Source organism: Suncus etruscus, chromosome 14 (genome assembly GCF_024139225.1).
Source record: "Suncus etruscus isolate mSunEtr1 chromosome 14, mSunEtr1.pri.cur, whole genome shotgun sequence".
Classification (NCBI taxonomy): domain Eukaryota; kingdom Metazoa; phylum Chordata; class Mammalia; order Eulipotyphla; family Soricidae; genus Suncus; species Suncus etruscus.
This window is the reverse complement of record NC_064861.1, coordinates 39,602,868-39,630,265: the sequence shown is the minus strand read 5'-3', so window position 1 is coordinate 39,630,265 and position 27,398 is coordinate 39,602,868. Positions and strand designations below refer to the sequence as shown.

The window sequence follows — 27,398 nt, the reverse complement described above, 5'->3', positions numbered from 1 at the left end:
AGAAGGGATCATAGCTTCTGGTCCCATGTATTTTTTTTTTTGCAGCAGGTACTTCCAACTGCAAGATTCATGGACCCCTTTTCTGGAGATAAGTGGAGGCAGGACTGACCCCAACAACTAGGATACATGGAGACACACCTCACCCACCTGGCTTCCCTGTTGGCTTGTCTGAGTTCAGGTACCAGGTGTGGGTTCCAGACTTGGATTCTAGCTGTCAGGACTGGGCTACACCTATGCCTGGCCTTTGTTTTCTTAGGCCCAAGAGATGCATCATCACTGCTCCCACTCAACTCCCGCTCAACTCAATTTCAAAGTGATCATAAGGCATCCTGCCCACAAGATCTAGTACTGGGGTTGAGAGTTATTTATTTTAAATTTTAAATAGTGTTCAGAGTGTCCCGGTAATTTCCTGGCATTTCTGGACCAGCAGTTGAAGTGGATCAATACAAGGGCTCGAGAGTGCTGTGCCGCTCTGGCCTTGTGGTGTGGGGACCCCAAAAAGCCATCCAACAGTTCTGATGGCTGCACTAGTAATGTGTAGCCGATAAACTGCTCACGGGGCTATGTGTACCCTTGTGAGTGTTGTGTGTCATGGTGGGTTAGGCTTTGCCCCCTAAGACGGGGTGAAGGCCTCGTTTAGTCCCAGCCAAGCTGTGTGCTCAATGAGCACATCCCTTTATCCCAGAGCTTCCCCATTAGGGAAGGACACATGTGGCCAGGCACCACCTCAGGGAACAGATCCAGGAGAAGAGAATGGCCTAGGGGGACAGGGCAGGAGAGGCACTATGGCCAGGAGCCCTGCTCAAGAGCTGATCTCGGGGTCAGGGATGTGCCTGACAGCTCCAGAGGGAGAGAGGTGCATTGAGTCTGGCTCCATCCTGCTGCACAAGCCTTGGACCCTGGAGAACATCTTTATTCAGCCAAGTGGACGAGTGCATACACTTACAGAGCTGCGCGCCTACCCCACTCCGTGCTGCTACCCTGCACCCAATATGCACCAGGCGGCTGAGGTGTGGTGCTGGCAGGGTGGCAGCAAGGACACTTAGCCTTGCACCTTCCAGATGAGTAGGTGCCGCTCACCAAGACCAGTGTCTCCAGCTTTCCCTGCAAATGGAAACAATGGGGCCTGGAAGAGGAACAGGCAATGGTCGGTCCCTGAGATGAGGCACTAACACTGGGAATGTTTCCCCGAGCTCTATCCAGAGTCCTCTGCTCCAAGTCTGTGTCTTCCGGACCTTGTTTCCTTCCTATGGCCCCTGGGTTTGTGCTTGTGCCGTGCCCACTTGGGATATCCTGGGGCCCACAGGGACTGTACGGCACTTGGTTGACAACCAGCACTTTGTTCTGTACCACCTCCAACCTGTGTTCTCCTCACTGCACTGCAGAGACTCCTCCCTTCTCATCCCCTATTCCACCTGAGGGGTCCTGGGAGGGCCTTAGAGTGAGCCAGGCCCCAGCGTCCATAAAGGGTCAGGCTGCGGGTATGTTCTGTCATGGTCTCTGTATGTACATGCACACAGCAGTCTCTTGGGCATCACTTGAAGTCCAGCATCCAGGTGCTAGGGATGTAGAGAGACTGGGTCTGCCGTGCCCTGCGTGGAGTGGCGTTGAGGGCATCCACGCTTTTGCGGCTGGAGCAGACCACATCAGCCACGAAGCTGGTACAGTCATTGCAGACGTCCTTGAGTACTCCACCATGTGTGTAGAGGTGTGGAAACTCTTCCTCGACGCTCTGCCACTGCGGGCCCTGCAGGGATCTGAACAGACAAGAATTAGGGGAGGCTGCCCCGTCTCCGGCACCCACTGGGCAGGAGGCCACAGAGGTGTTATGCCAGCCAACGCAGCTGTTGGAAATGTGTGCGTGTTGGCACTGCCCATGGGCATCCACTGCACACATTTGTCAGAACCCCAGGGACTCTGGTACCTTGGGGTGTTCCAGCAGCCACCCCCATCCCCACCCAAACTCCGAGGTCACTGTTAGAGCTGCCCACCACAGTGACCACAGCGAGGGCAGAGGGACGCACTGGAAGACTTCTCTTCTCAGCATTGGCATTGCTTTTGTGGCAGACCCCCTTGGAGGACCATCGAAGCCCAGAGCGTAGACAGGAATATGCGCAAGCTTCTTAGAAGGCATCTTCATCTGGGGAAAAAGAGCAGGTCACTTTCAGGAGGGGCAGGGCTTCATCAGGGAGGGGTGGGGCATCACCCAGGGAGAGAGGGGAATCATTCAGGGGCAAAGCCAGCTCCCATCCTACCTCTGGGCCCCTCCTTGTTCCCACCACCCACATGGGCAGCTGCTGCTCTTCAAAGTGGACAGGCACTTCCTTGAGCAATATGAGCAGGCACACACAGGGACATGGCAGAACAGGCAGGAAGGGTTTGATAACTGTGCTGCTCCTCAGAGCCCTTCCCTCAGGGCCTTGCCTTGGGGCTGAGGTATAACATCCCACTTTGTGGGGGCTGGAGGGAACATGTGGTGCCTGGAATGGAACTCGGGCTTCCCATTTGCAAATCCTGCACTCAGCTTATTGACCTCTCTAGTGACACTGCACATTCATCAGATGAATGCTTATCAATCATACATCAGATACACGCTCATAAGATGCACATTCATCAGATACACATCAAAAGTATCTTCTTTTGAAAAGGCCACATCTGGGGCTGGGCGGTGGCGCTAATGGTAAGGTGCCTGCCTTGCCTGCGCTAGCCTCGGACGGACCGCGGTTCGATCCCCCGGCGTCCCATATGGTCCCCCAAGCCAGGAGCGACTTCTGAGCGCATAGCCAGGAGTAACCCCTGAGCATCACCGGGTGTGGCCCAAAAACCCCCAAAAAAAAAAAAAAAAAGAAAAGAAAAGGCCACATCTGGGATGCTCAGGGTTAATTCTGGCTCTGCACTCAGGAATTATTTCTGGTAGTTCTTAGGGACTGCATGAAATTCTGGGAATCAAACTCGGGTCAGCTGCATGCAAGGCAAGTACTCTCCTTGTCCCATTTCTTCATCTCAAGGCATTATTCTTGCCCCCCTGCATGCTGCATACAGACGCCCTTGCTAATACTCTCTCTGAGCTCTGCACACACTCACAAACCGGTCCTGTTAGGTCATGGACTTTCAAGGAGGAAGTGGGTGTTTTGGACACGGGAATATGAGCTCTGCCATCAGACACAATCTTAGAAATGGGATTGTGGGCCCGGAGAGATAGCACAGCAGCGTTTGCCTTGCAAGCAGCCGATCCAGGACCAAAGGTGGTTGGTTCAAATCCCGGTGTCCCATATGGTCCCCTGTGCCTGCCAGGAGCTATTTCTGAGCAGGCAGCCAGGAGTAACCCCTGAGCACCGCCGGGTGTGACCCCCCAAAAAAAAAAAAAACCCAAGAAATGGGATTGTGAGGGGCTGGAGAGATAGCACAGCAGTAAGGTATTTGCCTTGCAAGCAGCTGATCTAGGATGGATGGTGATTCGAATTCCGGCATCCCACATGGTCCCCCTGTGCCTTCCAGGAGTGATTTTTGAGGGCAGAGCTAGGAGTAACCCCTAAGTGCTGCCAGGTGTTACCCAAAAACCAAAAAAAGGGGGGGACGTGGAGGGGCTGGAGTAGTAGCACAGCAGTAGGGCATAGGGTGTTTGCCTTGCACACTGCTAACCCAGGAATGACCCAGGTTTGATCCCCGGCATTCCATATGGTCTCCCAAGTCCGCCAGGAGCGATTTCTGAGTGCAGTGCCAGTGCCTCCAGGTGTGGCCCCCCAAATAATAACAAAGAAAGAAATGGGATGTATAAAGGGGCCCAAGTGGTAGCACAGAAGGTAAAGGGTGCTGGCCTTGAACACACCAAGCCAGGTCCAATCCCTAGCACCACATAAGGTCACCCAAAGCCACTCAGTGCAGAGTCAGAAGGAGCCGGGAGAAGCGCCAAGTAAGGGCTCCAAACAAAACAAGAAATGGGAGGTGGAGCAGCCTGAATACAGGAGATATAAAAGGGACCTTTGAGGTAACATCTTCTGGACAAGCCTCCATAAGCCCCTGAGACTCACCTTGACACTGCAGGAGCCACACATGGCCCTGTAAGAGAGAAAAGCACATGAGGATGAGATCTACAGAAGTCCCTGCTCTTGACCTCTCATCACACAACACAGGTTTGCAGCTCTGCAGGATGTCTGGCTGCTTCTCTGCAGATGTGCCTGACACTTATCACCCGGCACCATCCAAGCCAGAGGAAATGGGTTGCAATGCTGTTTCATTTGTTCTTTTTGTGGGGAGGGACACCCAGAAGGATATTCCCAATTCTGAGTTCCAGGGTCACCCGATGGTATTTAGATGATCAATAGAAACATGCAACCGGGGCCTGAGAGATAGCACAGCGGTAGGGCGTTTTTGCCTTGCAAGCAGCTAATCCAGGATGGACAGTGGTTTGAATCCCAGCATCCCATATGGTCCCCTGTGCGTGCCAGGGGCAATTTCTGAGCACGGCTGGGTGTGACCCAAAAACCAAAAAAGAAAAAGAAACACGCAACCATGGAGCCTGAGCAATAGCAGACATGTCTGATCTGGGTTCAATTCTGACACCCCATGTGTTCTCTCTCTTTTTTTTGTTTTTGTTTTTGTTTTTGGGTCACGCCTGGTGGCACTCAGGTGGCGCTCACTCCAGTTTGGTGAGTGACCAATACTCCTGGCTCTGTCCTCAGAAATTGCTCCTGGCAGACACATGGGCGTGGGGGTGGAGAGGAGTCCCATAGGGATGCCAGGATTTGAACCACCATCAGTCCTGGGTCAGCTGCTTGCAAGGCAAACGTCCTACCGCTGTGCTATCTCTCTAACCTCACCCCATGTGTTCTCTAAGCACTGCCAGGAGTAAGCCCTGAGCATCATCTGGTGTGGCTCCAAAAGAAAATGCTCTCTGTTCCAGATCTGGGACAGATTTAGATGCTTTCGTTTGTTTGATTTTTGGGCACACCCAGCAGCTCTCAGGGGTTACTCCTGGCTCTGTGCTCAGAAATCTTGTTCCTGGCAGGCTCAGAGGACCATATGGGATGCTGGAGATTAAACCCAGGTCTGTCCCAGATTGGCTGCGTATAAGGCAAAAGCCCTACCACTGTGCTATCACTTTGGCCCCTGGATGCTATTTGAGACTGCTACAAACCCAGATGAACCACAGCAAAACAAACACAGGCTCATGGCAAACAAGACTCACTTCACTGTGAGGAGAGCCTATGGCCACCTGCCACATGCCATTGTTGACTCTATGAATGTGGTGGCAGGCAGGGTGGCCCAGACCCAGCCTCCTCACACACTGGCACTGCAGCCATGTCCCAAAGTCACATGTTTTGGTGAGTGACCATGTTCTTTGCATTCTCTATAGACTGGGGAGCTGGTTAGGAGTGGGCTCAAATCTTCTGGAACCTTTGTCCTCCTGTCTACAAGGTTTACCAGTTATTGAGTTTTGAAATCTAAATTTCATAAAATGGAAAATTTCTCTATCAGAGGTTTTGACCCATTTAATATCTGCTTGGAGTAATTTTATTCATATTTCTTATACTTGAGTTCATGAATCTTTGTGTGGAGTTCACACAAAAGTTTCAGCCAATTGGAAAACATTTTTTGTTTATATATCACACCTGGTGATGCTCAGTGGTCCCACCTGGAGGCCTGCCCAGGGGACCCATATGTGGTGCCAGGGAAGAGATCTGGGTTCCACCATGAAAAGCATGTGCTAAGCCTAGATAACTCTCTTCTGGATCCTGAAAAACTTCTGGCCATTCTTTTTTTTTTTTTTTCCTTTTTTTGGTTGGCTATTATTCTTTCAGTTTTTTCTGCCTCACCCTTCTTTTGGGTCTTTAGCAACATCTATCTGCATTAGAGCCTAAACATCATTCCACAGTTTACTGGTGCCTTACTTACTCTTTTTTTTTTTTTTTGGTTTTTGTGCCAGAGGGAGTTACTCTTGGCTATGCGCTCAAAAATAGCTCCTGGCTTGGGGGACCATATGGGATGCCAGGAGATGGAACCGTGGTCCGTCCTAGGCTAGCGCTGGCAAGGCAGACACCTTACCTCTAGCGCCAACGTGCCGGCTCCACCTTTCTTACTCTTATTTTAATTTTAAATGTATGTATTTACTTTGTAGCACTAGAGATCCAACCCAGGGCCTCAAACATGCAGTGCTCCACCACTGAGCTACATCCTTGGCCCGCCTTTTCCATTTTCAAAATTTTGTTTTTTATTTTTAGGCCACACCTGGTGATGCTTAGGCCTTACTGCTGACTTGCTTACAGGATCATTCCGGGTGGGCTCAAAATTGAGCCTGTCAGTCGTATGCAAGGCAAAATGTCCTATCTGCTGTATTATAGCTCTGCTCCTATTTTCTTTTTTTTTTTTTGTTTTTAGGTCACACCCAGCACGCTCAGGGGTTACTCCTGGCTCTATGCTCAGAAATCGCCCCTGGTAGGCATGGGGGACCATATGGAATACCAGGATTCGAACCACTGTCCTTCTGCATGGAAGGCAAACGCCTTACCTCCATGCTATCTCGCCGGCCCCTGCTCCTATTTTCTAATTCTTTAGTCCCTCCCCATTCCTCACACTGTGCTCACTGTGAACTGGATTCACAATTATGCATGTGCAAACCAACCTTCCATCAGGCTGAGCCAGCACTACTCTGGTTCTTCTCAGCCTTGTGTGACCTCCATGACCACCCATGTGACCTAAGTTCTGAGCACCAGGGCTCTGCAGGCCATGCTGTTCCCTGTAAGCCTGCTGAGGACTCCTGTGGCCTGGTTCCCAGCTTCTCTCCCTCCACTGCAGTTGCCAAGCAGGTCCCTGTGGCAGGGACTCCAATCAGGATCTGTTCCCCACCAGCCTTCCATTCTCCATCTCATGTCCAGCTTGGGGCTCACACTCAGGCCTTGGGGTTTGATCACTGTAAAAATGGTTCAGTCACACTTTGTTTTATGTTGGTTCTTGTCCTGCTCTCTGTCCTGGCACACATGCCGTTGAGGTCGGCTGTCACTATTTCAGGTAGAAGGCGGCACCGTTCTAGTGCTTGGCCACTGTGGTTGAAAGTGGGAGCTCCTTACATAAAGGGGCTGAGATAAAGAAAGTAAAAGCTGGGCTGAAGCGATAGCACAGCAGGAAAGACATTTGCCTTGCATATGGCTGACCCAGGTTTGATCCTCGGCGTCCCATATGGTCCCAAGAACCACTAGAAGTAATTTCTGAGCTCGGAGCCAGAAGTAAGCCCTGAACACTGCCAGGCATGCCCTCCTCCCCAAAGAAAAACCACTTGCCCTCCATGTTCCACGGCCTGGCATTGCTATCCTGAGGCTCACCTCTTGCAGAAGAGACAGTTGGGCGGCCAGGAAAACAGGGAGAACTTGGTCCGGCAGCAGCAGCATACCTGCAGAGACAATCAGTGATGGACTGGCTCACAGTCCGTCCCACGCCCCACACCCCGTCCCCAGCTCCGTCTCACCTTCCCCTTCTTCAGGCTGCTGACCAGCTCCTTGTTGTGCAGGAACTTCTCCATCTCAGCTTTCACCAGCACACGCCGCACCTCCATCACCTCCTCCACCGTGAGGGCCAGGCTCTCCACGGGGTGGCTGAACTCCTGCGGCCAGACCAGGCAGCTTCTGAGGGCCCCTCCCCACTGCTTCCCACCCCTTCTTCAAATTGTGCCCAGTGCCAGGGTAGGTGGTGCTGGCACCAGAAGTGGGGCAGGAGTGCAGGAGTTTCTGTGCATGCATCTGCCTCAAGAATGGACAGAGCCAGGTCAGATCTGAGGAGCTGTGTCATTAGGTAATTAGCCAGTGTTGTGCCTCACTAGCGCGCGTGTGCACACACACACACACACGGACACACACACACATGGACTCGGGAAGGCAGGCCTAGGTAAGATTCCCAGCATCCTATTCCTGGTACCCCATATGCTCCCACCCCAAGTCCTGCCAGAACTGATCCCTGAGTTCAGAGCCAGGAGTAAGCCCTGAGCACTGCCAAGCAGGGGCCCCAAACAACAAAAAGAATCCGGGTCTCCCCAAGTCACACCCAAGAATGTGAGACCTGCCTCTGCTAGTCCCCTTGTGGGGCTGCAGAGCCTGGAGAGCCCAGAGGGTGGCAGTAGATCATCATCTGAGTGGGCAGCCCAGCCAAATTCAGAGGGTAGGACGAAGAGGGTGGATGTGATACCTCTAAGGTGCCACACCAGGAGACCAGCTCTCTGATACTCACCAGCCACTGGTGACTGGCGTCACTGGTTGTGCAGGCCCTGGGCCTGTCCTCTGTGGTGCTCTGGGAGCTGCATGGCTGGGAGCTGGGCTCGGGCCTAGGGAAGGAACCTGGGGGAAGAGCACGAAGTCAGGCTGACAGGTGGATGAAGGTGCGGGTAGGGGGGACAAAGGTGCTGGCGGGTGCAAGCAGGGAGACGAGGGTGTGGGCAGAGGGAGCCAGGAATATATCAAGCAGAGCAAGGTTGTGGCAGGCAGAGAGGAGATAGCTGTCCCAGGGAGATACACTTAGGTCAGCAGGCAAATCCATGAGTGGGTCCAGCAGGCAGCAAAGCTCCAACTTGTCTCCTCAGCAGGTCTAGGTACCACCCCAGAGATGGGGCAAACCCACACCCAACACTCAGGGTCTTGGGGGGAATGTGGGGAGACAGGGTCCTTCCAGGGATCTCTGTGTAGGAAGTTTGGAGGACTTCTTGCAGCACACAATGAGGCTTTTATTTTTAGTTTTTTGAGCCATACAGGCAGTGCTCAGGGACTACTCCAGGCTTTTTGCTCAGAAATCACTCCTGGCATGCTCAGGGGCCCCTATGGGATGCTGGGGATCAACCCGGGGTTGGCCACATGCAAGGCAAACACCCTACCCCCTGTCTTAGCACTTCAGTCCCAAACAGTCCTATAAGCAGAAGGAAGGAGAGTGGGGCAGGTAGGTGGGTGAGAGCAGGAAAGTGGGCACGGGGGCACTTGCAGCGCTCCTGGGTACTGGGCCTCCAGCTGTGGGCACTGCCTGCACGGGGCCGCAATGGCTGATGGGCATCTGTGGGCAGAGCGGCCAGCTGATGGCCAGAGGCCAGTTCTGTGCGGAGCTGCGCCAGGTCGTGCTCTGAGAAGGAGCGGTCCCGCTTCAGAGTCCCTTCCACACATGGAGACTCCTCCTCCTGTGGACACAGCAGAGCAGCCTGGCCACCCATCCAGCACCCTGCCCAGTGGAGACCTGTGCCCACCCCTACATAGAGCACCTGAGAGACTCAACAGCCTGGCTACTACCCCCATCTCCCATTCAGAGAGGATACCAGAGGAATGTGGCATGCCCACCCAAGAGGCTCTGCTCAGCAATCCTGACCACCTCCCATGTCAGTCCTCTGAGTTCCTGGCAGAACTCTTGGCATAAGTAAGTCCCTTGGGAGATGCCAGTATGGAATCTGGTTCCTGAGAGCAGCAGAACTTGCCCAGCATCAGACACTGACCTGCCCCTACCCCCAGCCATGGGCCTGCAGTCTGGCCCTACTCTGACCTCTGATGTGGTCATCTCCTCCATCTCAGCCAAGGTGGGAGCCTTCAGCAGGACACGGGGCCGAGGGCGAAGGGCACTTCCCCCCGCGTCTGGGACCGACAGGTTGATGCAGGAAGAGGCCTTGAGGGCCCCTGAACAGGCGTTGAGGATGCAGGGCAGGGAGCCAAACCCTAAGGGACAAGGGGTGAGGGAGTAGGACAGGTGGGGCTGGAGAAGATGGGGGGACACTGGGGCTCCCAGGAAGGGAGGTTGGGAGAGAGCCCAGGGATCAAGAGGAGAGTGAGGAACCAGAGGCCTTGGGGGAATAAGGGTGGTGTGCTCCCCCTGGTGGTCAGGGTTGTTTACCCCAGGTCAGGGAGACACACTCTCCATGGTCATGGTCAGGGTCAGGAAGTGCTCACCTCGAGCCCCTACAGGGCGCAGCTGTCTCTCCTGCTTGATTTCCTCCAGGATCTTCTCGTGCAGACTCCGCTGCTTCTGTGGCAGGGGGCGCAGCCTTCTCTCTGAGACCTAATGGAGGGAGCATGGGGGTCACAGGATCCCAGACCATGACCCCAGAGTCCAGTGTTGCTGACCTGACCCCTTACAGGAAAGCACCTGTTTCAGAGGAGGCCTTGAGCGGATGAAGTCCAAAATGAGGTCATGAGCATCCTTCTTCACTCGTGGGGGGATATCTCCATTGACCTGGCAGGGTTGGGGAGAGGGGTCAGTCAAGCTGAGGACAAAAGTCCACAGGCCATGTGGGTCCAGCCCAGCTATGCCTCTGAGGCCTAATCCTCCATTAGCTGCACCTCCAAGTTTATGTGGAAAGGGTAATTTGGGGGGGAGCCACACCCGGTGGCGCTCAGGGGTTACTCCTGGCTCTGCGCTCAGAAATCATTCCTGGGAGTGAGGACCATAGGATGCCGAAAATCGAATCCAGGTCCACCCTGGGTTGGCCACATAAAAGGCAAACACCTCTCCTGCCCCTGGAAAGGATAGTTTTTGCTGTTGTTTGTTTAGGGCATGCTGAGTGGTAGCACGGGCTATTTGTAGCTGTGCTGTGAGGTCACACCTAGTGGTCCTCAAACTTGTGTCTTCTGCATTAGAGCATATGCTCAGCCCTCAGATCTCAGTGACCTTCTGGAGAGATGATGCCAAAGCCAGGACTCAGCATGGTTTTAGCTCCCATCCCTCAGGAACCCCCTCCCAGGATCTGCCCTCATATGAGCCTATGAACTGGGCCTTATCCAAACACTGTTGTTTATGGCTAACCCAACAGGAGGTCCAGACCCTCTGGGAGAGCTGATGAGACCCTGAGCACAAGGGCCTATCAAGACCTGGCTACTGTGACCTTGGCAAGTCTCCTTCTACTCTCTGTGACCTTGACAACCCCATCAACACACTATAACCTTGACAAATCTTCCAATTGCTGTGACCCTAACAACCCAGATTTACTGTGACCTTGACAAGTGTCTCACCTTAGAGCTCCCAGGCTCCATGACCTTGACATACTCCCATCTAGCCGTGACCTTGACACACCCTGGCTTACCATGACCTTGCGCAACTTGTAGTTCCGGGCACGGATGTCCTGCATCAGCATCTCAAAGGGCGTGAGCTGGAACTCGGTGGGGAGTGGGTTGAATTCCTGCTCTTGAACCTTCTTGAGCTTCACTCCATGGCGAAGTTCCCGCATGAGCTGGACCCAGAGTCGAGTCTGGGCCAGAGAAATGAAAATGGCCATTGCCCCTCAACACATACCACAGGGGGCTGTGCCCACTTGTGCCACAGGGAGGCTGCTTACCCAGTCCGTGTGCCCCAGGTGGTCTAGTTCTGCCAGGGGCTTCTCTGCCTGGGAATCCTCTTCCCGAAGCTTTTGGAGCATCTGTCAAGGCAATAGAGGAGGCATTCTGAGGGCCTGAGCTCTCCTCTATAGGCTTCTATTCCAGTGGCCACAAAACACAGGTGGGCATTAGGCTCAGGAGTACGCCTGGGGGAGTCACGTAATTAGGCTGGACATACAACATGACACCCTACAGCCTCTCTGACACCTACACCTAGCCAGGGCAGTCAGGGACTGTGGCGCCAATAGAGGAACTTCTGTACAAAGAACCAAAAACCTCCCCTCATTCAACCCACGTGTATTCAGGTGGGTTGGATATGTCTTTTGATTTTATTTTATTTTTATTTACTTGTTTGTTTGTTTTGGGGCCACACACACCCAGCGATGTTCAGGTATTACTCCTGGCTCTGTGCTCAGAAATCACTCCTGGCAAGATCGGGGGACCATATAGGATACCAGGAATCGAACTGGGTCCGTTCTGGGTCAGCCGCCTGCAAGGCAAATGCCCTACTACTATGTTATCTCTCAGGCCCCTCACTGCACTCTCTCTCACTGAAACATTGTACCTCAAACTCAGACACTGCAGCCTCTCACTGAGACACTGCACCTCACACCCAGACACTGTACCTCTTTTCTAGGGAAGGGTTGGCCACACCCAGAGGTGCTCAGGGATTATTCCCGGCTCTGCAGTCAGAACACTCCTGGCAGGCTCGGGAGACCATATGGGATGCCGAGGATTAAACCCAGGTCCATCCTAGGTTGGCCACGTGCAAGGCAAATGCCATACCCACTGTGCTATCGATCTGGCCCAGACACTGCACCTCTAACTCAAACACTAAACCCCTCACTCAGAATCTGCACCTCTCACTAAGTCACTGCACCTCATACCCAGACACTGCCTCTCAGAACTGCACCTCTCACTAAGCCATGAATCTCTTAGACATTTCATTTCTCACACACATACTGACCTTCACTCTTAGACACTGTATCTCTCAGTGAGACATGGCACCTCATACTCAGACAACAGTGCACCCCACATTCAGACACTGCATCTCTCACTGAAACACTGCTCTCTGAGGACTCTCAGTGACACTCAACCTCTCAACAAACTGCTTCTCTACACATGACCCAACAGGCATTGCAGTTGTCTGGGTCTGATTACTGTGTGGACTACTGGCTCCATGAGTCACTTTTTCTGTTCTTCTCACTTTATTATTTCTTGGCACAGCATGGCACCTAGATCTATATGTTGGATAGATGGATGGGTCAGTGAACGGATATATAGATAAATGACAAGATGGAGGATAAATGATGGGTGGATAGACAGTGGAAGGATAATGGATGGCTAGGTGAAGGGTGGGTAAATAGATGAATAGATGATGGATAGATGCAGAGTGAATAGATGGATGGATAGATGGATGATGGATGACAGGTAGCAGCATTGTGAATGGATATTTAGATAGTGAAAGGATAGTGTATAGACTGTTCAATGGGTAGATGAGTAGATGATAAATGAATAGATGGATAGAAGATGAAAGGATGGATAGTGTGTGGGTAGATAGATGGGTGGGTGTATGGAGGGATGGTTACTGGATTATGGAGAATGACTGGGTAGATAGTACAATGAGGGAGCAGATAAATGGACGGGTGGATGTGAGAGGGTGAATTACTAAGCAAGTCCTGTTTACAACCTCAAGCATGTATGTTGGGACCTGGAAAGCAGGTCAGCATATACCATTCAAGGATGAAGGAAACATCCAGTGCTAAGAACCTGGGAAGGAGTAGCAACACTGTTGCTGCTTCCTGGCAACAGGGATCCAGCTACCTCTCTTCCCAGCAGTAAGAGCCTCTGCACCTTAGAGGCCTCTCCCCAACCAAGACAGACACTATAATCTTTTACCCGGAATCACCAGCTGTCTGCTCAAAGTCCTCCAGGGTGCACGGGAAGATATCCATGAGGACGGTAAGCACCAGAGGGTCTGATCTGAGTCCCCTGGGGGGGAGCCTGTGGGTGGTTTCTACAGCTCCACTGACTCTCAGCTCTCCTGCCCACCCCACCATGAACTCTGAACTTCTCTTGGCTGCCTAGAATGGGAGAAGGGTCAAGGATGTTCCAAGGTCATACCCACTGGGCTCGGCTCTCCCACGTGGCCCACAGGCTCCCTGCACAGGGTGGTCCCAAGGCCCCTCAGCTCCTCACCTCCTTGGCGTCGCGAACTCTGGCCAGGAAGGCCTGCAGCTCCAGGGTCTCCACAAAAAGTGCACGGCACACGGCTTGGTAGTGGGCATGCGCGCCCCGGGGGTCGCTGAGGCGCAGTGCGCATAGCCTCATGGCCTGTGCAAAAGTGCGGACCATGCGTGGGACCTCGGCGCCCTCTTCTTCCTCCTCTGCCGCCACATAGCCCTCATCTGCACCGCCACAGCCATCCTCATCCGAATCCTCGCAGTCATTGTTGGCCATGAGGTCAATGAGCCGCTCCAGCTGCGGGCTCAGCTCCCGCTCCTCGTTCTCATCCAGTCCCCAGTCCAATGCTCGGTAGATGGCAAAGCCCAGGGACTGCACCATCTGCAGGACAAGAGCCATCTTGTATCACTAGGCTGCAGACTCCACAGACATAGGCACTGGAGGATACCAGGGCTGGAGGAGCAAGTGCCCCCATAGGGCAGCTTTGCTGAGCAGAACATGCCTGTCCCCTGCCCAGACCAGCAGAGGGAGTCAGCAGGGGCTACAAAGGCCTGTGTTCCTTTTGTGCCCAAGGTCACTCCTGACAGAGCTCAGGGGAACCTATTTGGTGCCAGTGATGGAATCCAGGTCAGCCCTGTACCCGTCTGGCTGGCCTATGTTCTTTGGTGTATATGAAGATGGTTATAATCAACCTGAAACATGATTTAAAAAGAGACAACCTGGGGCCGGAAAGATAGCATTGGAGGTAAGGCGTTTGTATGCCTTTCATGCAGAAGGTCATTGGTTCGAATCCCGGCATCCCATATGGTCTCCCGAGCCTGCCAGGAGCGATGTCTGAGCATAGAGCCAGAGTAACCTCTGAGCGCTGCCGGGTGTGACCCAAAACAAAACAAAACAAACAAACAAAAAAGAGACAACCTACCCACCTACTGTTAGTTTCTAAGGTGATTTAAAAGCCACCTTAAATCAGAGACAAGCAATTCAATAAAAGCTTGAGAGTTTGTCCTACAGTCCTGGAACTCATATTAAGTGATACCCATTGTATTCGTTTAACACCAGAAGGTCTCACAAGAGACACATGGCCTATCACTGAGCTACAGTCTAGCCCCCCCTCTTGCTTAAATATTCTAAACTACATCTAAATGTTGACTGAAATTTTTTGTTGTTGTTGAAACTTGGGGGGGGGGGTGTTTGGACCACACCCAGTGATGCTCATGAGTTACTCCTGGCTATGCACTCAGAAATTGCTCCTGGCTTGGGGGACTATATGGGATGCCAGAAGATGGAACAGCAGTCCGTCCTAGGTTAGCGCATGTACCACCGCTCTGGTCCCTGACTGATAAAAACTTAACCAGAAAAAAATAACTGTGCCCCAATACTTGGGGTCGAACCAGGTCAGCGACCCACAGTGCTGAAAATTTTCTTCACAGCACTGAAATTCTCTTCACGGTGCCGGAGAGATAGTATGAAGGTAAGGCATTTGCTTTACATGCAGAAGGATGGTGGTTCTAATCTCAGCATCCCATATGGTCCCTGAGCCTGCCAAGAGTGATTTCTGAGCGTAGAGCTAGGAGTAACCCCTGAGCGTTGCCAGGTGTGACCCAAAAACCAAAAAAAAAAAAAAAAAAAAATCATAAAAAAAAATTCTCTCCAGTAAGTCATCAAAGCTCACTTTAGGAAGTTCTGTGCGTCAACTGGGAGATCCTCATCTTAGCAGAAGTTTCATCTTACTTGGCAGAAACCTTATTTCTTCTTCTGTTGTTGTTGTTGTTGTTGTTGTTTGGGCCATGTGGCCATATGGGCCACATGCAGCACTTAAGCGTTACTACTGGCTCTGTGCTGAAAAATTGCACCTGGCAAGTTTGGGAGACCATATGGAAACCGGGGATCAAACCTCTGTCCTTTGCTTACAAGGCAAACGCCCTACTGTTGTGCTAACACTCTGGCCCCAGAAACCTACTTTCTGAGACACACTCAGATCAGTTGGGAGAGGGTCTGAAGAGCTGGATCTGCTTGGCTACAAAACCCTGAGATATTCTCACACAATGGTGTGGAGGCAGAGGAAGGGAGAGAGAGGCAGAGGGAGGCCTCAGTCACCATCTGCTACCAGCCAGGGCCAAGCCAGGTATCCACAACTGTACTCTCTGTGTATTTCCCTTTACTTATCTTTGTATTTTGGTTTCCAAACTGTGCTCAGGGCTGACTTCTGGCTTTGTGCTCAGACATCACTCCTGGTAGGACTGGGGAACTAACTATAGGCAGTGTTAGCCATGGAACTGGAGTCTTTGGGCTAGAGTGATAGCACAGGTAGGGTGTTTGCCTTGCACGTGGCCAATCTGAGTTTGATACTCAGCATCCTATATGATTTCCTCAAGCCTGCCAGGAGTGATTCCTAAATGCAGAACCAGAGGAACTCTTCAGCACTGATGGTTGTAGCCCATAAGAACAAAAACAAAACAAAATAAACAACAATAAAAAAAGAACTGGGGTCAGCACACAGTCAGCAAATGCATCCCTGAGTCCTGAGTCCTATCTCTCTGGCCTTCTTGGTACTCTAAACTGAAGGGCCACCTGGACACAGAGGAACCCTTCACCTCTTATGTCTGTGTCCCCGGTTGAGCAGAGGGGAGCAAACAGGCAGCAGAAACTACACTTGATGGATCAAGTTTTTTGTTTTGTTTTGTTTGGGGGACATAACTGGTTCTGTGCTCAAAGACACTCCTGGCAAACTCAGGGGCCATATGGAATGACAGGGCTCAAACATGGGTCAACAGCATACAAGGCAAACACTCCTACTGCTGTGCTATCGCTCCAGCCCCTGGATCAAGTTCTGAAACTCTGTCCTAGGAGAGGCTGGGTCCTGGGTCAGGGAGAGCCCCTCGACACTATCTCCACAGTAGGAGTGGGGTAGGGGCAGGCCCCCTACCCTAGGACTCAGGAACAAAGACTAAAGGATGAGCCTAGCTGACAGGTGCAGCTCGGCCTGCACCTGGTGAGCCTCGAGGACAATGGGGTCCCCAGAGGGTATCTTTTACCATTAAGGATGACTGGTTTATCCCTTCCCTGGTGACCCTAACTGGACCTTTTCTGGATACCAAGGGGGGAGCTCAGCAGATAATAAGAGAGTGAACATCTCTGCTTCTCACCCACTCTAGGCCTGGCTCCTGGCCCCTACCTGCCTCAGCCCAGCTGACCTACTCTCCCAAGGCAGGCAGGGAAGGGTTAACTCCAGTGTCGCTTATCTGATGTTGCTGCTGAAAGGTCCTCTGTGCCCAGCTAGACTCTGGGAACTTTCCTAACCGTAGGGAAATCTGGGCCCAGAGCCAGCCCGGAAACTCCAGCCACTGCCGTTTAGTGCCCCCATAATGGAGGGGCTGTGAGGGAAGGTTCAAGGGCTGAGCCTGGTCTTTGGGCAGGTTCTGGGTTCTATCCCTGGCACTGCATGGTCTCTGAGCACCAGTGGGAGTGAACCTCAAACCAAGATGAGGCAATGGCTTGAGATGCATTAGCAGTGAAGGTGATAGGTGAGGCAGGAAGCAACTCCCCTGCACTGGACTTGTCTCCCTGACATCCCCAGACCTTCCCTCCCCATCGTCCTCTGTTCAGGAAGCTCAGACTCCAGAATTCCTTCCTCTGCCTAGCAGGAACGGGGGGTGCATGGACACCCAAATCAGGAAGTTATAAAGATACAAATGCCTTGGCTACCCCCCAAATCAGGAAGTTATAAAGATACAAATACCTGGGCTTCTGAGCTGGCTGGTGATCCCACCATTGTTGCAGACTCTGTATGAGAAAAGAGGAGAATAAGGGCATGTCTAGGTACTCCCAACACTGCCCCCTCAACACTCCAACGCATCCATCATCACCCCATCTAACAGAGCACCCAACATACCCATCAGCACCCCAACACATCCACCAATACCTCAACATAGCCACCAACACCCATCACCATGGCTCCAGCAGCACTCTCAGCTCTACTAGAAACCCAGGAGCTTATTACTACAGTGAACAGAAAATCATCTTTAGGGGCCAGAGCAGTGGCGCAAGCGCTAGGGCATATGCCTTGCACCTGCTAACCTAGGACGAACCACAGTTTGATCCCCCGGCATCCCATATGGTCCCTCAAGCCAGGAACGAATTTTGAGTGCATAGCCATGAGTAACTCTGTGGCCCAAAAAGGAGGGAAGGAGGGAGGGAGGGAGGGAGGGAGGGAGGGAGGGAGGGAAGGAAGGAAGGAAGGAAGGAAGGAAGGAAGGAAGGAAGGAAGGAAGGAAGGAAGGAAGGAAGGAAGGAAGGAAGGAAGGAAGGAAGACGGGCCCAAAGAAATAGCACAGCAGCGTTTGCCTTGCAAGCAGCTGATCCAGGACCTAAGATGGTTGGTTCGAATCTCGGTGTCCCATATGATCCCCCGTGCCTGCCAGCAGCTATTTCTGAGTAGACAGCCAGGAGTAACCCCTGAGCACTGCCGAGTGTGGCCCAAAAACCAAAAAATATAAATAAATAAAAATTAGGGGCCGGGAAGGTGGCACTAGAGGTAAGGTGTCTGCCTTGCAAGCACTATTGTAGGACGGACTGCGGTTCGATCCCCCGGCGACCCATATGGTCCCTCCATGCCAGGAGCGACTTCTGAGCGCATAGCCAGGAGTAACCCCTGAGCATCAAACGGGTATGGCCCAAAAACCAAAAAAAAAAAAAAAAAAAAAAGAAAGGAAGGAAGGAAGGAAGGAAGGAAGGAAGGAAGGAAGGAAGGAAGGAAGGAAGGAAGGAAATCATCTTTAGGGATACCCACATACAACAGCAGCCAAGAGTCCCCATGGAGGCTGGCATGTGGTTGGAGGGTGGAGGGAGAATATCTGTCCTGGCGCATGCACCCCTGAACATCTGACACATGCCCCTGCATGCCCCTGACACGCACTCCTGTGTACACTTAATGCACCTCCACACTCTGCACACACCTGACATACACCCCTGTATACCCTGCACATATGCCCCCTCTGAACATATACATGCATTAATCCTTGCATGCCCCTGCACCACTGATGTATCCATACCCCTACATGACACCCCCAAGCACCAAACACTACACGCAGAGACATGGAGAATGAATGCTATGGAGTCAAGAAACTGAGGTGGTTGTGGCCAGAGTGATAGCACAGCGGTAGGGTGTTTGCCTTGCACATGGCCGATCCAGGACGGACCTGGGTTCGATCCCCAGCATCCCATATGGTCCCCCAAGCCAGGAGCAATTTCTGAGCACGTAGCCAGGAGCAACCCCTGAGCATCACTGGGTATGGTACAAAAAAAAATAAAAATAAAAATGAAAATGAAACAGGTGGGATCAGAACTAGGTCATCTTCCTGGCACAGAATCCCCTTCCTAGCATCCCATATGGTCCCCCAAGCCCTACCAGGAGTGATTTTTCAAGTGCAGAGCCAGGAGTAACCCCTGAGACACTGGGTATGGCCAAAAAAGTCCCAAAAATCAAAAGAGCAGGATTGAAGCAGAACTTGTGGCCCAGAGCAAACAGACTTTGGAATCAGATGAGTCCTGTGTCCAAGAGTCACCAACAGTCACTTCCTCACAGGAAGATGAAGAGCCAGAGGCCATGGGTGTTCATGCTCCAGGTGAAAGGTGAACTGTCAGTGCAGACTGGCCTGTGGTGGAGGACTGTTATTGCTGACACTGTGCATAGGTTCTGAGAGGTGTAGGGACATGAAGGGCAGAGCAGATTGACACCTACAGGACCTGCCAGGCACTGGGACCTGGGTCGGAGCACAGAATAGCCCCCAGAGGAACCCCAGCAGGCTGCCAGCTCATATCAGAGGCACCATCCTTAGTACCAGGACTGGAGTGGGACTGTCAAGCCTGCCCCCACAAAACTGTTGGGGCATGATGGCAGCCTCCAGGAGTGGGCACAGTCCCCCAAGTATTGGTATCCTAAGCTTGGAGCCTGGTCATGATCCACAGACACCAATGCCCTGTGAACACTCCCATTTTAGAGACAGCTATGGGAGCTGGGCCCTCCCTTGCCCCAACTTTCAGTGCTGCCTCCCTCTCATGGGGTTTGCGGTGGCCCACGGGCAGAGCCCGGGGTCTCTGGACAGGGTTCCACAAGCAGTTTCTGTCAGGGAGGCAAAAGGGTAGACACCCTTCCCAGGCACTTCTGCTGGGAACAACTACTGATCTGCTTATTTCGGTCTTTAGGGCAATGGAAAACCAAGCTCAGGGTGAGTCCTATAGTGTTAAGGGGTGGGGATGAGTCCCTCAGAGGGACCACATGGTACAACCCCATATGCAAACTCTGTGCTGGTTTATCATGCAAGACTATTCAGAAACGTGTAGCTGGGCCCGGAGAGATAGCACAGCGGCGTTTGCCTTGCAAGCAGCCGATCCAGGACCAAAGGTGGTTGGTTCGAATCCCGGTGTCCCATATGGTCCCCCATGCCTGCCAGGAGCTATTTCTGAGCAGACAGCCAGGAGTAACCCCTGAGCACCGCCGGGTGTGGCCCAAAAACCAAAAAAAAAAAAAAAAAAAATTTAAAGAAACGTGTAGCTGTGGGCCAGAGCACAGGCCTGTGGCAGAGCAGGTCCTCAAAGGCGCAAGGCCATGGGTTCAATCCCTGACACACCTCACATCTGCGGGCTGAGACAAGAATACTGTCATCGGGCCGGGCGGTGGCGCTAAAGGTAAGGTGCCTGCCTTGCCTGCGCTAACCTTGGACGGACCGCGGTTCGATCCCCCGGTGTCCCATATGGTCCCCCAAGCCAGGAGCAACTTCTGAGCACATAGCCAGGAGTAACCCCTGAGCGTTACTGGGTGTGGCCCAAAAAACCAAAAAAAAAAAAAAAAAAAAAAAAAAAGAATACTGTCATCTGCTCACAGAAGCATGAACACACAACAGCACACAACAGTCAACCAACAGGCACAACAACAAAAGGGAGGTGAAATCCTTAAAGCCTAATTTAAAATTTCACTTTTAGTGGCCAGAGTAATAGCACATCAGGGAGGGCATTTGCCTTGCCTTGCTGACCTGGGTTCAATACTTGGCATCCCATATGGTTCCCAAGCCTTCCAGGAGTAATTTCTGAGCACGGAGCCAGGAGTAATCCCTAAGAGTCATTGGTACAGCCCAAAAACCAAAAACCAATAAAAAAAAGGTGTTTTTTTTTTTTTTGACTATAGGAGTCAGAGGGGTAGGACAGTGGGAGGATTTTTGTCTTTCAGGTAGCCAACTCAGGTCCTATCTCCAGCACTCTGGGTCCCCTGAGCACTTCCAGGAATGATTCCTCAGTGCAGAGCCAGGAGCAATCCCTGAGCATTGTCAGGTATGGTCCAAAACTAAAACTAAATTAAATTAAATAAATAAAGAGGGTCTGTGTGCCAGAGAGATAGTATAGCAGCTAGGGTAGTTGCCTTGCATGTTCCAATTTGGATTCAATCTTGTCACTCCATATAGTCCCCCCAAGCAACATCAGGAATAATTCCTGAGTGCAGAATAGAAAATAAACTCTGATCATTGCCAATTGTGGTTAAAAACAAAAACAAGGGCCCGGAGAGATAGCACAGCGGCATTTGCCTTGCAAGCAGCCGATCCAGGACCAAAGGTGGTTGGTTCGAATCCCAGTGTCCCATATGGTCCCCCGTGCCTGCCAGGAGCTATTTCTGAGCAAACAGCCAGGAGTAACCCCTGAGCAACGCCGCGTGTGGCCCAAAAAACAAAAACCAAAAACCAAAAACCAAAAAAAAAAAAAAAAAACCATAAAAAATTTAGGCTCAGAGAATTATAGATAATTCAGTGGGGGGCCGGGCGGTGGCGCCAGAGGTAAGGTGCCTCCCTTGCCTGCGCTAGCCTTGGACGGACTGTGGTTCGATCCCCCGGCTCCCGTATGGTCCCCCAAGCCAGGAGCGACTTCTGAGCGCATAGCCAGGAGTAACCCCTGAGCGTCACCGGGTGTGGCCCAAAAAAAGAAAAAAAAGATAATTCAGTGGGTAGGGCACTTGCTTTGTACATAGCCAACCTCTGTTCAATCTCTAACATCCCATCATCCCATACGGGCCCCCGAGCACCACCAAGAGTCAGCTCTGAGCACCACTAGGTGTGGCCCAAAACGAAACATAACAAAAACCAAAAACAGATGAAAAAACACAAGTGCCATCAAGTATCAGCACCAGAGTACATGGTTGGGGCAGCAGGAGGAACCTTGTGTAGGGTGTAGCTAAAAGTTCTCCAGATTGGGCACAGCTGCCCTGAGACCTGGCCAGCTCCTCACTAACCCAGGCATAGGGTGCTGTCCCCAGTTTGGGGCAGCAGTCTGTTTATCAGCAGGCAATTTCTCTAGCTACGGTGATGCAGGTAAAAGTGAAATGGGAGTCCCAGAGAGCCCAGCCCCTTATACAGGCATCAGGGTTCTGTGCATGCCCTCACTCTGCTCAGGGCTGCCTGACCTCAACACTGCAGGCAAAGGAGCAGGAGGGCTGGATGGCAGGCACCACCTCGTGGCACAAAGAGTGTGAGAAGTGGGGTCTGTGTTTCACCCGAAAAGCAGGGCAGTGTGAGAATTAGCAGCAGAAGGAGCCTAGGAAGGGAGAGGCAGGCAGACTCATCTGCTCTTAGTAAGGAAGCACGGCCTGGTGAGGGAGCACGACCTGGTGGGCTGCCTGGAGATGGAGACAAAGACACACCCTGCAGACATGGCCCTGCAGCCAAACACAACAGCGGCAGCCTTCAGGGATTAAGGCGAGGCCTCCTCCCTCCCCTCCGCACTGCAGCTGATCAGCCAAGTGCGTCTAAGGAAGGAGCCTGGTCTCCTGCAGCAGGGAAAGGCCAAATGCTTTTCTTTTTTTTTTTTTTTTTTTTTTTGGTTTTTGGGCCACACCCGGTGACGCTCAGGGGTTACTCCTGGCTATGCGCTCAGAAGTCGCTCCTGGCTTGGGGGACCATATGGGACGCCGGGGGATCGAACCGCGGTCCGTCTCCTAGGCTAGCGCAGGTAAGGCAGGCACCTTACCTCGAGCGCCACCGCCCGGCCCCCCAAATGCTTTTCTAACCTCAGCGATTTTAAAAATAAATTGGGATCAGGGACCAGAAAGATAGCACATCGGTAAGGTGTCTCCCTTGCACGCAGCCGACCCAGGACAGATGGTGGTTCGAATCCCAGCATCCCATGAGTGATTTCTGAGTGCAGAGCCAGGAATAACCCCTGAGTGCTGCCGAGTGTGACTCAAAAACCAAAATAATAATAATAATAACAATAGTAAAAATAATAAAAATAAGTAAACTTGGGGGCCGGAGAGATAGCATGGAGGTAAGGTGTTTGTGCCTTGCATGTAGAAGGACGGTGGTTCCATTCCCAGCATCCCATATGGCCTCCCAAGCCTGCCTGCCAGCACCTATTTCTGAGCATAGAGCCAGGAGTAACCACTGAGCGCTGCCGGGTGTGACCCAAAAACCAAAAAAAAAAAAAAGAAAAAAAGTAAACTGGGGTTAGAGCAGGGGTCTCAAACTCAATTTACCTGGGGGCCACAGGAGGCAAAGTCGGGGTGAGGCAGGGCGGCATAAGGGATTTCACCTACCGAATATTCGCAATAAAAAAAATCGCGTTAGTAAGAAAAAAATCGCAAAATATCGCATTAGACATTTGCATACCCCAAACGGAACAGCTCGGGGTATGCGAATGTTTAATGCGATTTTTTTCTTACTAATGCGATTTTTTTTTTTTTTTTTTTTTTTTGGTTTTTGGGCCACACCCGGCGGTGCTCAGGGGTGACTCCTGGCTGTCTGCTCAGAAATAGCTCCTGGCAGGCACAGGGGACCATATGGGACACCGGGATTCAAACCAACTACCTTTGGTCCTGGATTGGCTGCTTGCAAGGCAAACACCGCTGTGCTATCTCTCCAGGCCCACTAATGCAATTTTTATTGTGATTATTCGGTAAGCGAATAATCGCGAATACTGCGATATTTGAAGGCTGGCCGCGGGCCACAAAATTTGTGTGGCGGGCCGAAAACGGCCCGTTTGAGACCCCTGGGTTAGAGAGTTTGGGCCACAGTAAGGAGTGGGATATCTTAAGTCACCCTGCTCTGTGAAAGGGGCCCGTGTGATGCCCAAAGGCAGAGATAAGCCCACTGAGCACTATCCAGCCCCCTTTCTCCAGCTAGAGATCTTACTAATGGCCTCTTAGAACTTTACCTGTCCCTCTTATAAAGGGGGACACACACAATAATGGAGCCATCCTCAGCATCATTAGGAACTTGCTGTGGTCTGTCCCACACTGCTTCAGATAATGTGTATGCTCAGATAAAGTTGTTCAGCTCCCAAATGTGACTTGTGTTCTTACTTCTTTAAAAAAAAATGTCATCTTGGGGCCAGAGAGATAGCCCAGTAAGTAGGGCATTTGCCTTATACACGGCTAACCAGGGTTCCACGTGAGCATTCGTTATGGTCCGCTGAGCCTGCCAGTAATGATTCCTGAATACAGAGCCAGGAGTAACCCCTGAACACTGTTGGGGGTCATGACCCCAAAACTAAACCTAACAGAACAACAACAACAAAGTCATCTAATGGTGACAGTATAAAGTGACAGTACACTTGTAGGTAGCCAACTAGTTTGATCCTCAGCACCACACAAGGTTCCCTGAGCCCACCAGGGGTAAACCCTGAGTTCAGAGCTAGGAGTCAGCCCTAATCACCACCAGATATGGTGCCCCCTCCTGCAAATGAAAGTCATTCTTTTTGTTTGTTTTGGGGCCACACCAGGCAATGCTCAGGAGTTACTCCTGGCTCTGTGCTCAGAAATCACTCCTGGCAGGGGCTGGGGAGATGGCATTTGCTTTGCATGCAGGAGGACGGTGGTTCAAATCTCGGCATCCCATATGGTCCCCTGAGCCTGCCAGGAGCGATTTCTGAGCATAGAGCCAGGAGTAACTCCTGAGCGCTGCCAGGGGATGAGCCAAAGACCAAAAAAAAAAAAAAATCATTCCTGGCAGGCTCGAGGGATCATATGGGATGCCGGGAACCAAACATAGGTCTATCCCAGGTGGGCCGCATTCATGGCCAAAGCCTTACTGCTGTGCTATCGCTCCAACTCCTTAAAGTCATCTTAAACTCTTGCTTACTACCTAGTTCCGGGAACTACACTGGCAGGCAGACTTGCCGCTATTTACAGCAAGAAATCGAGCTGCTTCTCAGCAAGCTCCCAATCAATCAAGCTGCAGAGACATACAGGGCTGGCCTCTGGCAAGGAGGGGGCAGGTCAGGAATTTCAGCTGATTCACAAAAGTTCATAGAGGACATAGAGGAAAGTTCCAGAAGCTACTTTCCTTCCTCTTTAAAGAATCAGCAAGTCCCAACACTGCCCACCTTCACACGGCATGTTTATTAGGGAAATCAGAGGTCACAAGGAATGATGGAAAATAAAATATGAGTGCCGTCATAGCTGGTCCCTCCCAGGGCAGGTGCAAGCGTGACTCAGGAGCGAGCTTTGACCCTAGCCTGGGTTGAGAACTGGTGGCAGCGGGGTGGGCCACTGCCAGGAAGATGAACCCCACTCCCAGGTAGAGAGGCCGCACAGTCACACAAGAATATGGAGAATACACCACTGGACCTCCCCTCAACTGGAGGCAGAACCAGGACCCTACCTGGGCTTTGACCAGAAATCTTGGGTATGCCAGCAGCACCTGGGCTATGTTAGCTTTTTCCCTCCAGAGAGGAAAACGCAGCTTTGGGAGAAATGGTATATGCCTGAATCCAGCCAGAGCCAAACCTCCCCAGCCCCCAACTCTCATTCCCGCCTGGCAAAGATACCGGTGCCGGTGCCAGGTGCAGTTGGTGCAAACACAGCTGCTGGGAGGAATTATGCTGAGAGAGGAGAGATGCGAGCTTAGGGGGCACACTGGCCTGGCCTGGCCTGGACCGCTCTGCACCCCTGCAGAGCTCCGGGCTTTCTCTGCCAGGTGCCAGCTGTGCCCATCCACTACCAGTTAGCTCACCAGGGAAGGAAAGGATAAACTGTGTTCTCGACTGCTCAATCACCTCACAAGCTTACACCTGCAACCATGCATGCTGCAGAAACAGCTCCGGAGGGCTGCTGCTCTCCTGGATTCTGTGACCAAGAGGCAGTCCCCGAACCGTACATATGTGTTAGGAGCTGCTTCAGAGAACATCCCGGGGACAGAGAGGCCCACTTCGGAAGGGAAGCACAGTTCCCTGCTCTTCACCATTACTCTGAGGCTAAGAGCTGGGACCAAGCTGGGGCGATGATGCTGAACCCCAAGAGACACAAGATACTTCTGTGGCTGCAACTCTGATCAGAGACGAAAGAGAAGCCTGGGTCAGGCAGGCAGAGCAAGGGGGACCCCAAGAAGGGCCGAGAAAGGGTGCGCAGGAAGAATGCAGACATGGGCTGCGCGCCCAGCAGAGGGAAAGGAGGCCTTTCGGGGGACATCGGTCCCGCCAGCGACCACACCCCAGTGTGTGCAGCCGTGCAGCGCCGACCCCCCGAGACTCCAAGCCCCGCGCACACCCCCCGCCTCGCAGCCAGCCACTCACCCGCCGCGCCCTCCTTGCCCCCGTCCCCTCCGGCCGCGTCCTCGGCGGGCCGCGCGCCCACCGAGCCGTCCCTGCGCAGGACGATGTCGGCCGTGTCCCGGATGCGCCGCCCGGAGCCCGGCGCGCCCCGCAGCCCGCGGCAGCCCTGGAAGCACACGGCCCAAGCCTGCTCCTCGTTGATGGGCTGCTCGTACGCCTTCAGCACCGCCTCCAGGGACAGCTCCGCCGGCTCCGGCTCGCCCGCGCCCCCAGCGCCGCAGCCTCCCGCCTGGGCCATCGCCCCATCATCGCCTCCCGCGCGCCCGGCCAGGCTCCGGCTGCTGCGGCTCCGTCTCCATAACAGCACCGCGCCGCGCCGCGCCGCGCGCAGGTGAGGCCGGGAGGGCGGGGCCGGAGAGGGGGCGTGGTCGCGGTGGTGGGCGGGGCCTGGAGAGCAGCAGGGCAAGGGCGGGGCCGGGAGAGGAGAGCCGGGAAGAGGCGGGACCGGAAGAGGAGATGTGGGAGGGGAGGGGCAGTGGGCGTGGCGAATGGGAGCGGAGACCCTTGGAGATGGACGACGGGGCGGGACTCAGCGAGGGTGGGAGGGGAGGGGCGGGGCCAAGAAATGAGAGAGAGACAAGGGCGGGTCAGGATGGATATCGGAGAGAGCATTTGCCTTGCGTGCAGAAGCACGGTGGTTCGAATCCCGGCATCCCATATGGTCCTCCGAGCCTGCCAGGAGCGATTTCTGAGCGCAGAGCCAGGAGTACCCCTAAGGGCTGCCAGGTGTGACCCAAAAACCCCCCCAAAAAATAAACGGGGGTGGGTCGGGGATAAGAAAGGGGCATGGTTATATAGAGCAGAGCGGTGGTACTGTGTAAAGTTGCCTTGAAGGCAGCTGCAAAGTAAGGGGGTGGGAAAGGGTAAAGGGACCTCGGGACTGTGAGGTCAAGAGTGTTGTGGAGGGGGCCGGGAAGGTGGCGCTAGAGGTAAGGTGTCTGCCCTACAAGTGCTAGCCAAGGAACGGACCGCGGTTCGATCCCCCGGCGTCCCATATGGTCCCCCAAGCCAGGGGCGATTTCTGAGCACATAGCCAGGAGTAATCCCTGAGCGTCAAACGGGTGTGGCCCAAAAAAAAAAAAAAAAAAGAGTGTTGTGGAGGGGCCGGAGAGATAGCAGGTAGGGCATTTGCCTTGCATGCAGAAGGATGGTGGTTCGAAGAAGGATGGTGGTTGGAATCCCAGCATCCCCATATGGTCTGAGCATTGAACCAGGAATAACAAAAACAAAACACAAAAAAACAAAAAAGAGTGTTGTGGGATGTGTGGTTTCAGGAATGTGGATGGTGTCAGGATTGTG

The 27,398-nt window shown here is 52.8% G+C and overlaps 1 protein-coding gene across 1 annotated transcript; it reads right to left on the bottom strand.

Annotated features, from left to right (window-relative positions):
• Window positions 1–897: 897 nt before the first annotated feature.
• Window positions 898–26,428, bottom strand: SPIRE2 (spire type actin nucleation factor 2). The gene is made up of 15 exons (XM_049787391.1): window positions 26,061–26,428; window positions 17,251–17,294; window positions 13,527–13,892; window positions 11,288–11,368; window positions 11,036–11,200; window positions 10,102–10,188; window positions 9,906–10,014; window positions 9,505–9,674; window positions 8,822–9,148; window positions 8,218–8,343; window positions 7,463–7,597; window positions 7,320–7,387; window positions 4,032–4,059; window positions 2,025–2,140; window positions 898–1,757 (listed from the first exon to the last, which is right to left on the bottom strand). The coding sequence occupies exons 1-15, from the start codon at window positions 26,335–26,337 to the stop codon at window positions 1,535–1,537; spliced, it is 2,322 nt and encodes a 773-aa protein (XP_049643348.1). The 5' UTR covers window positions 26,338–26,428; the 3' UTR covers window positions 898–1,534.
• Window positions 26,429–27,398: the final 970 nt, after the last annotated feature.

What these genes read in the sequence shown, in the direction of transcription:
- SPIRE2 (XM_049787391.1), bottom strand. Translation starts at nt 26,337, where the DNA reads ATGGCCCAGGCGGGAGGCTGCGGCGCTGGGGGCGCGGGCGAGCCGGAG. An exon ending in CAGCCAGCTCAGAAGCCCAG is followed by an intron (nt 13,893 to 17,250) that starts GTATTTGTATCT and finishes CTTGTCCTGCAG; the next exon opens with ATGGTGCAGTCCCTGGGCTT. An exon ending in ACAAGTTGCGCAAGGTCATG is followed by an intron (nt 10,189 to 11,035) that starts GTAAGCCAGGGT and finishes CAACCCTGCCAG; the next exon opens with GTCAATGGAGATATCCCCCC.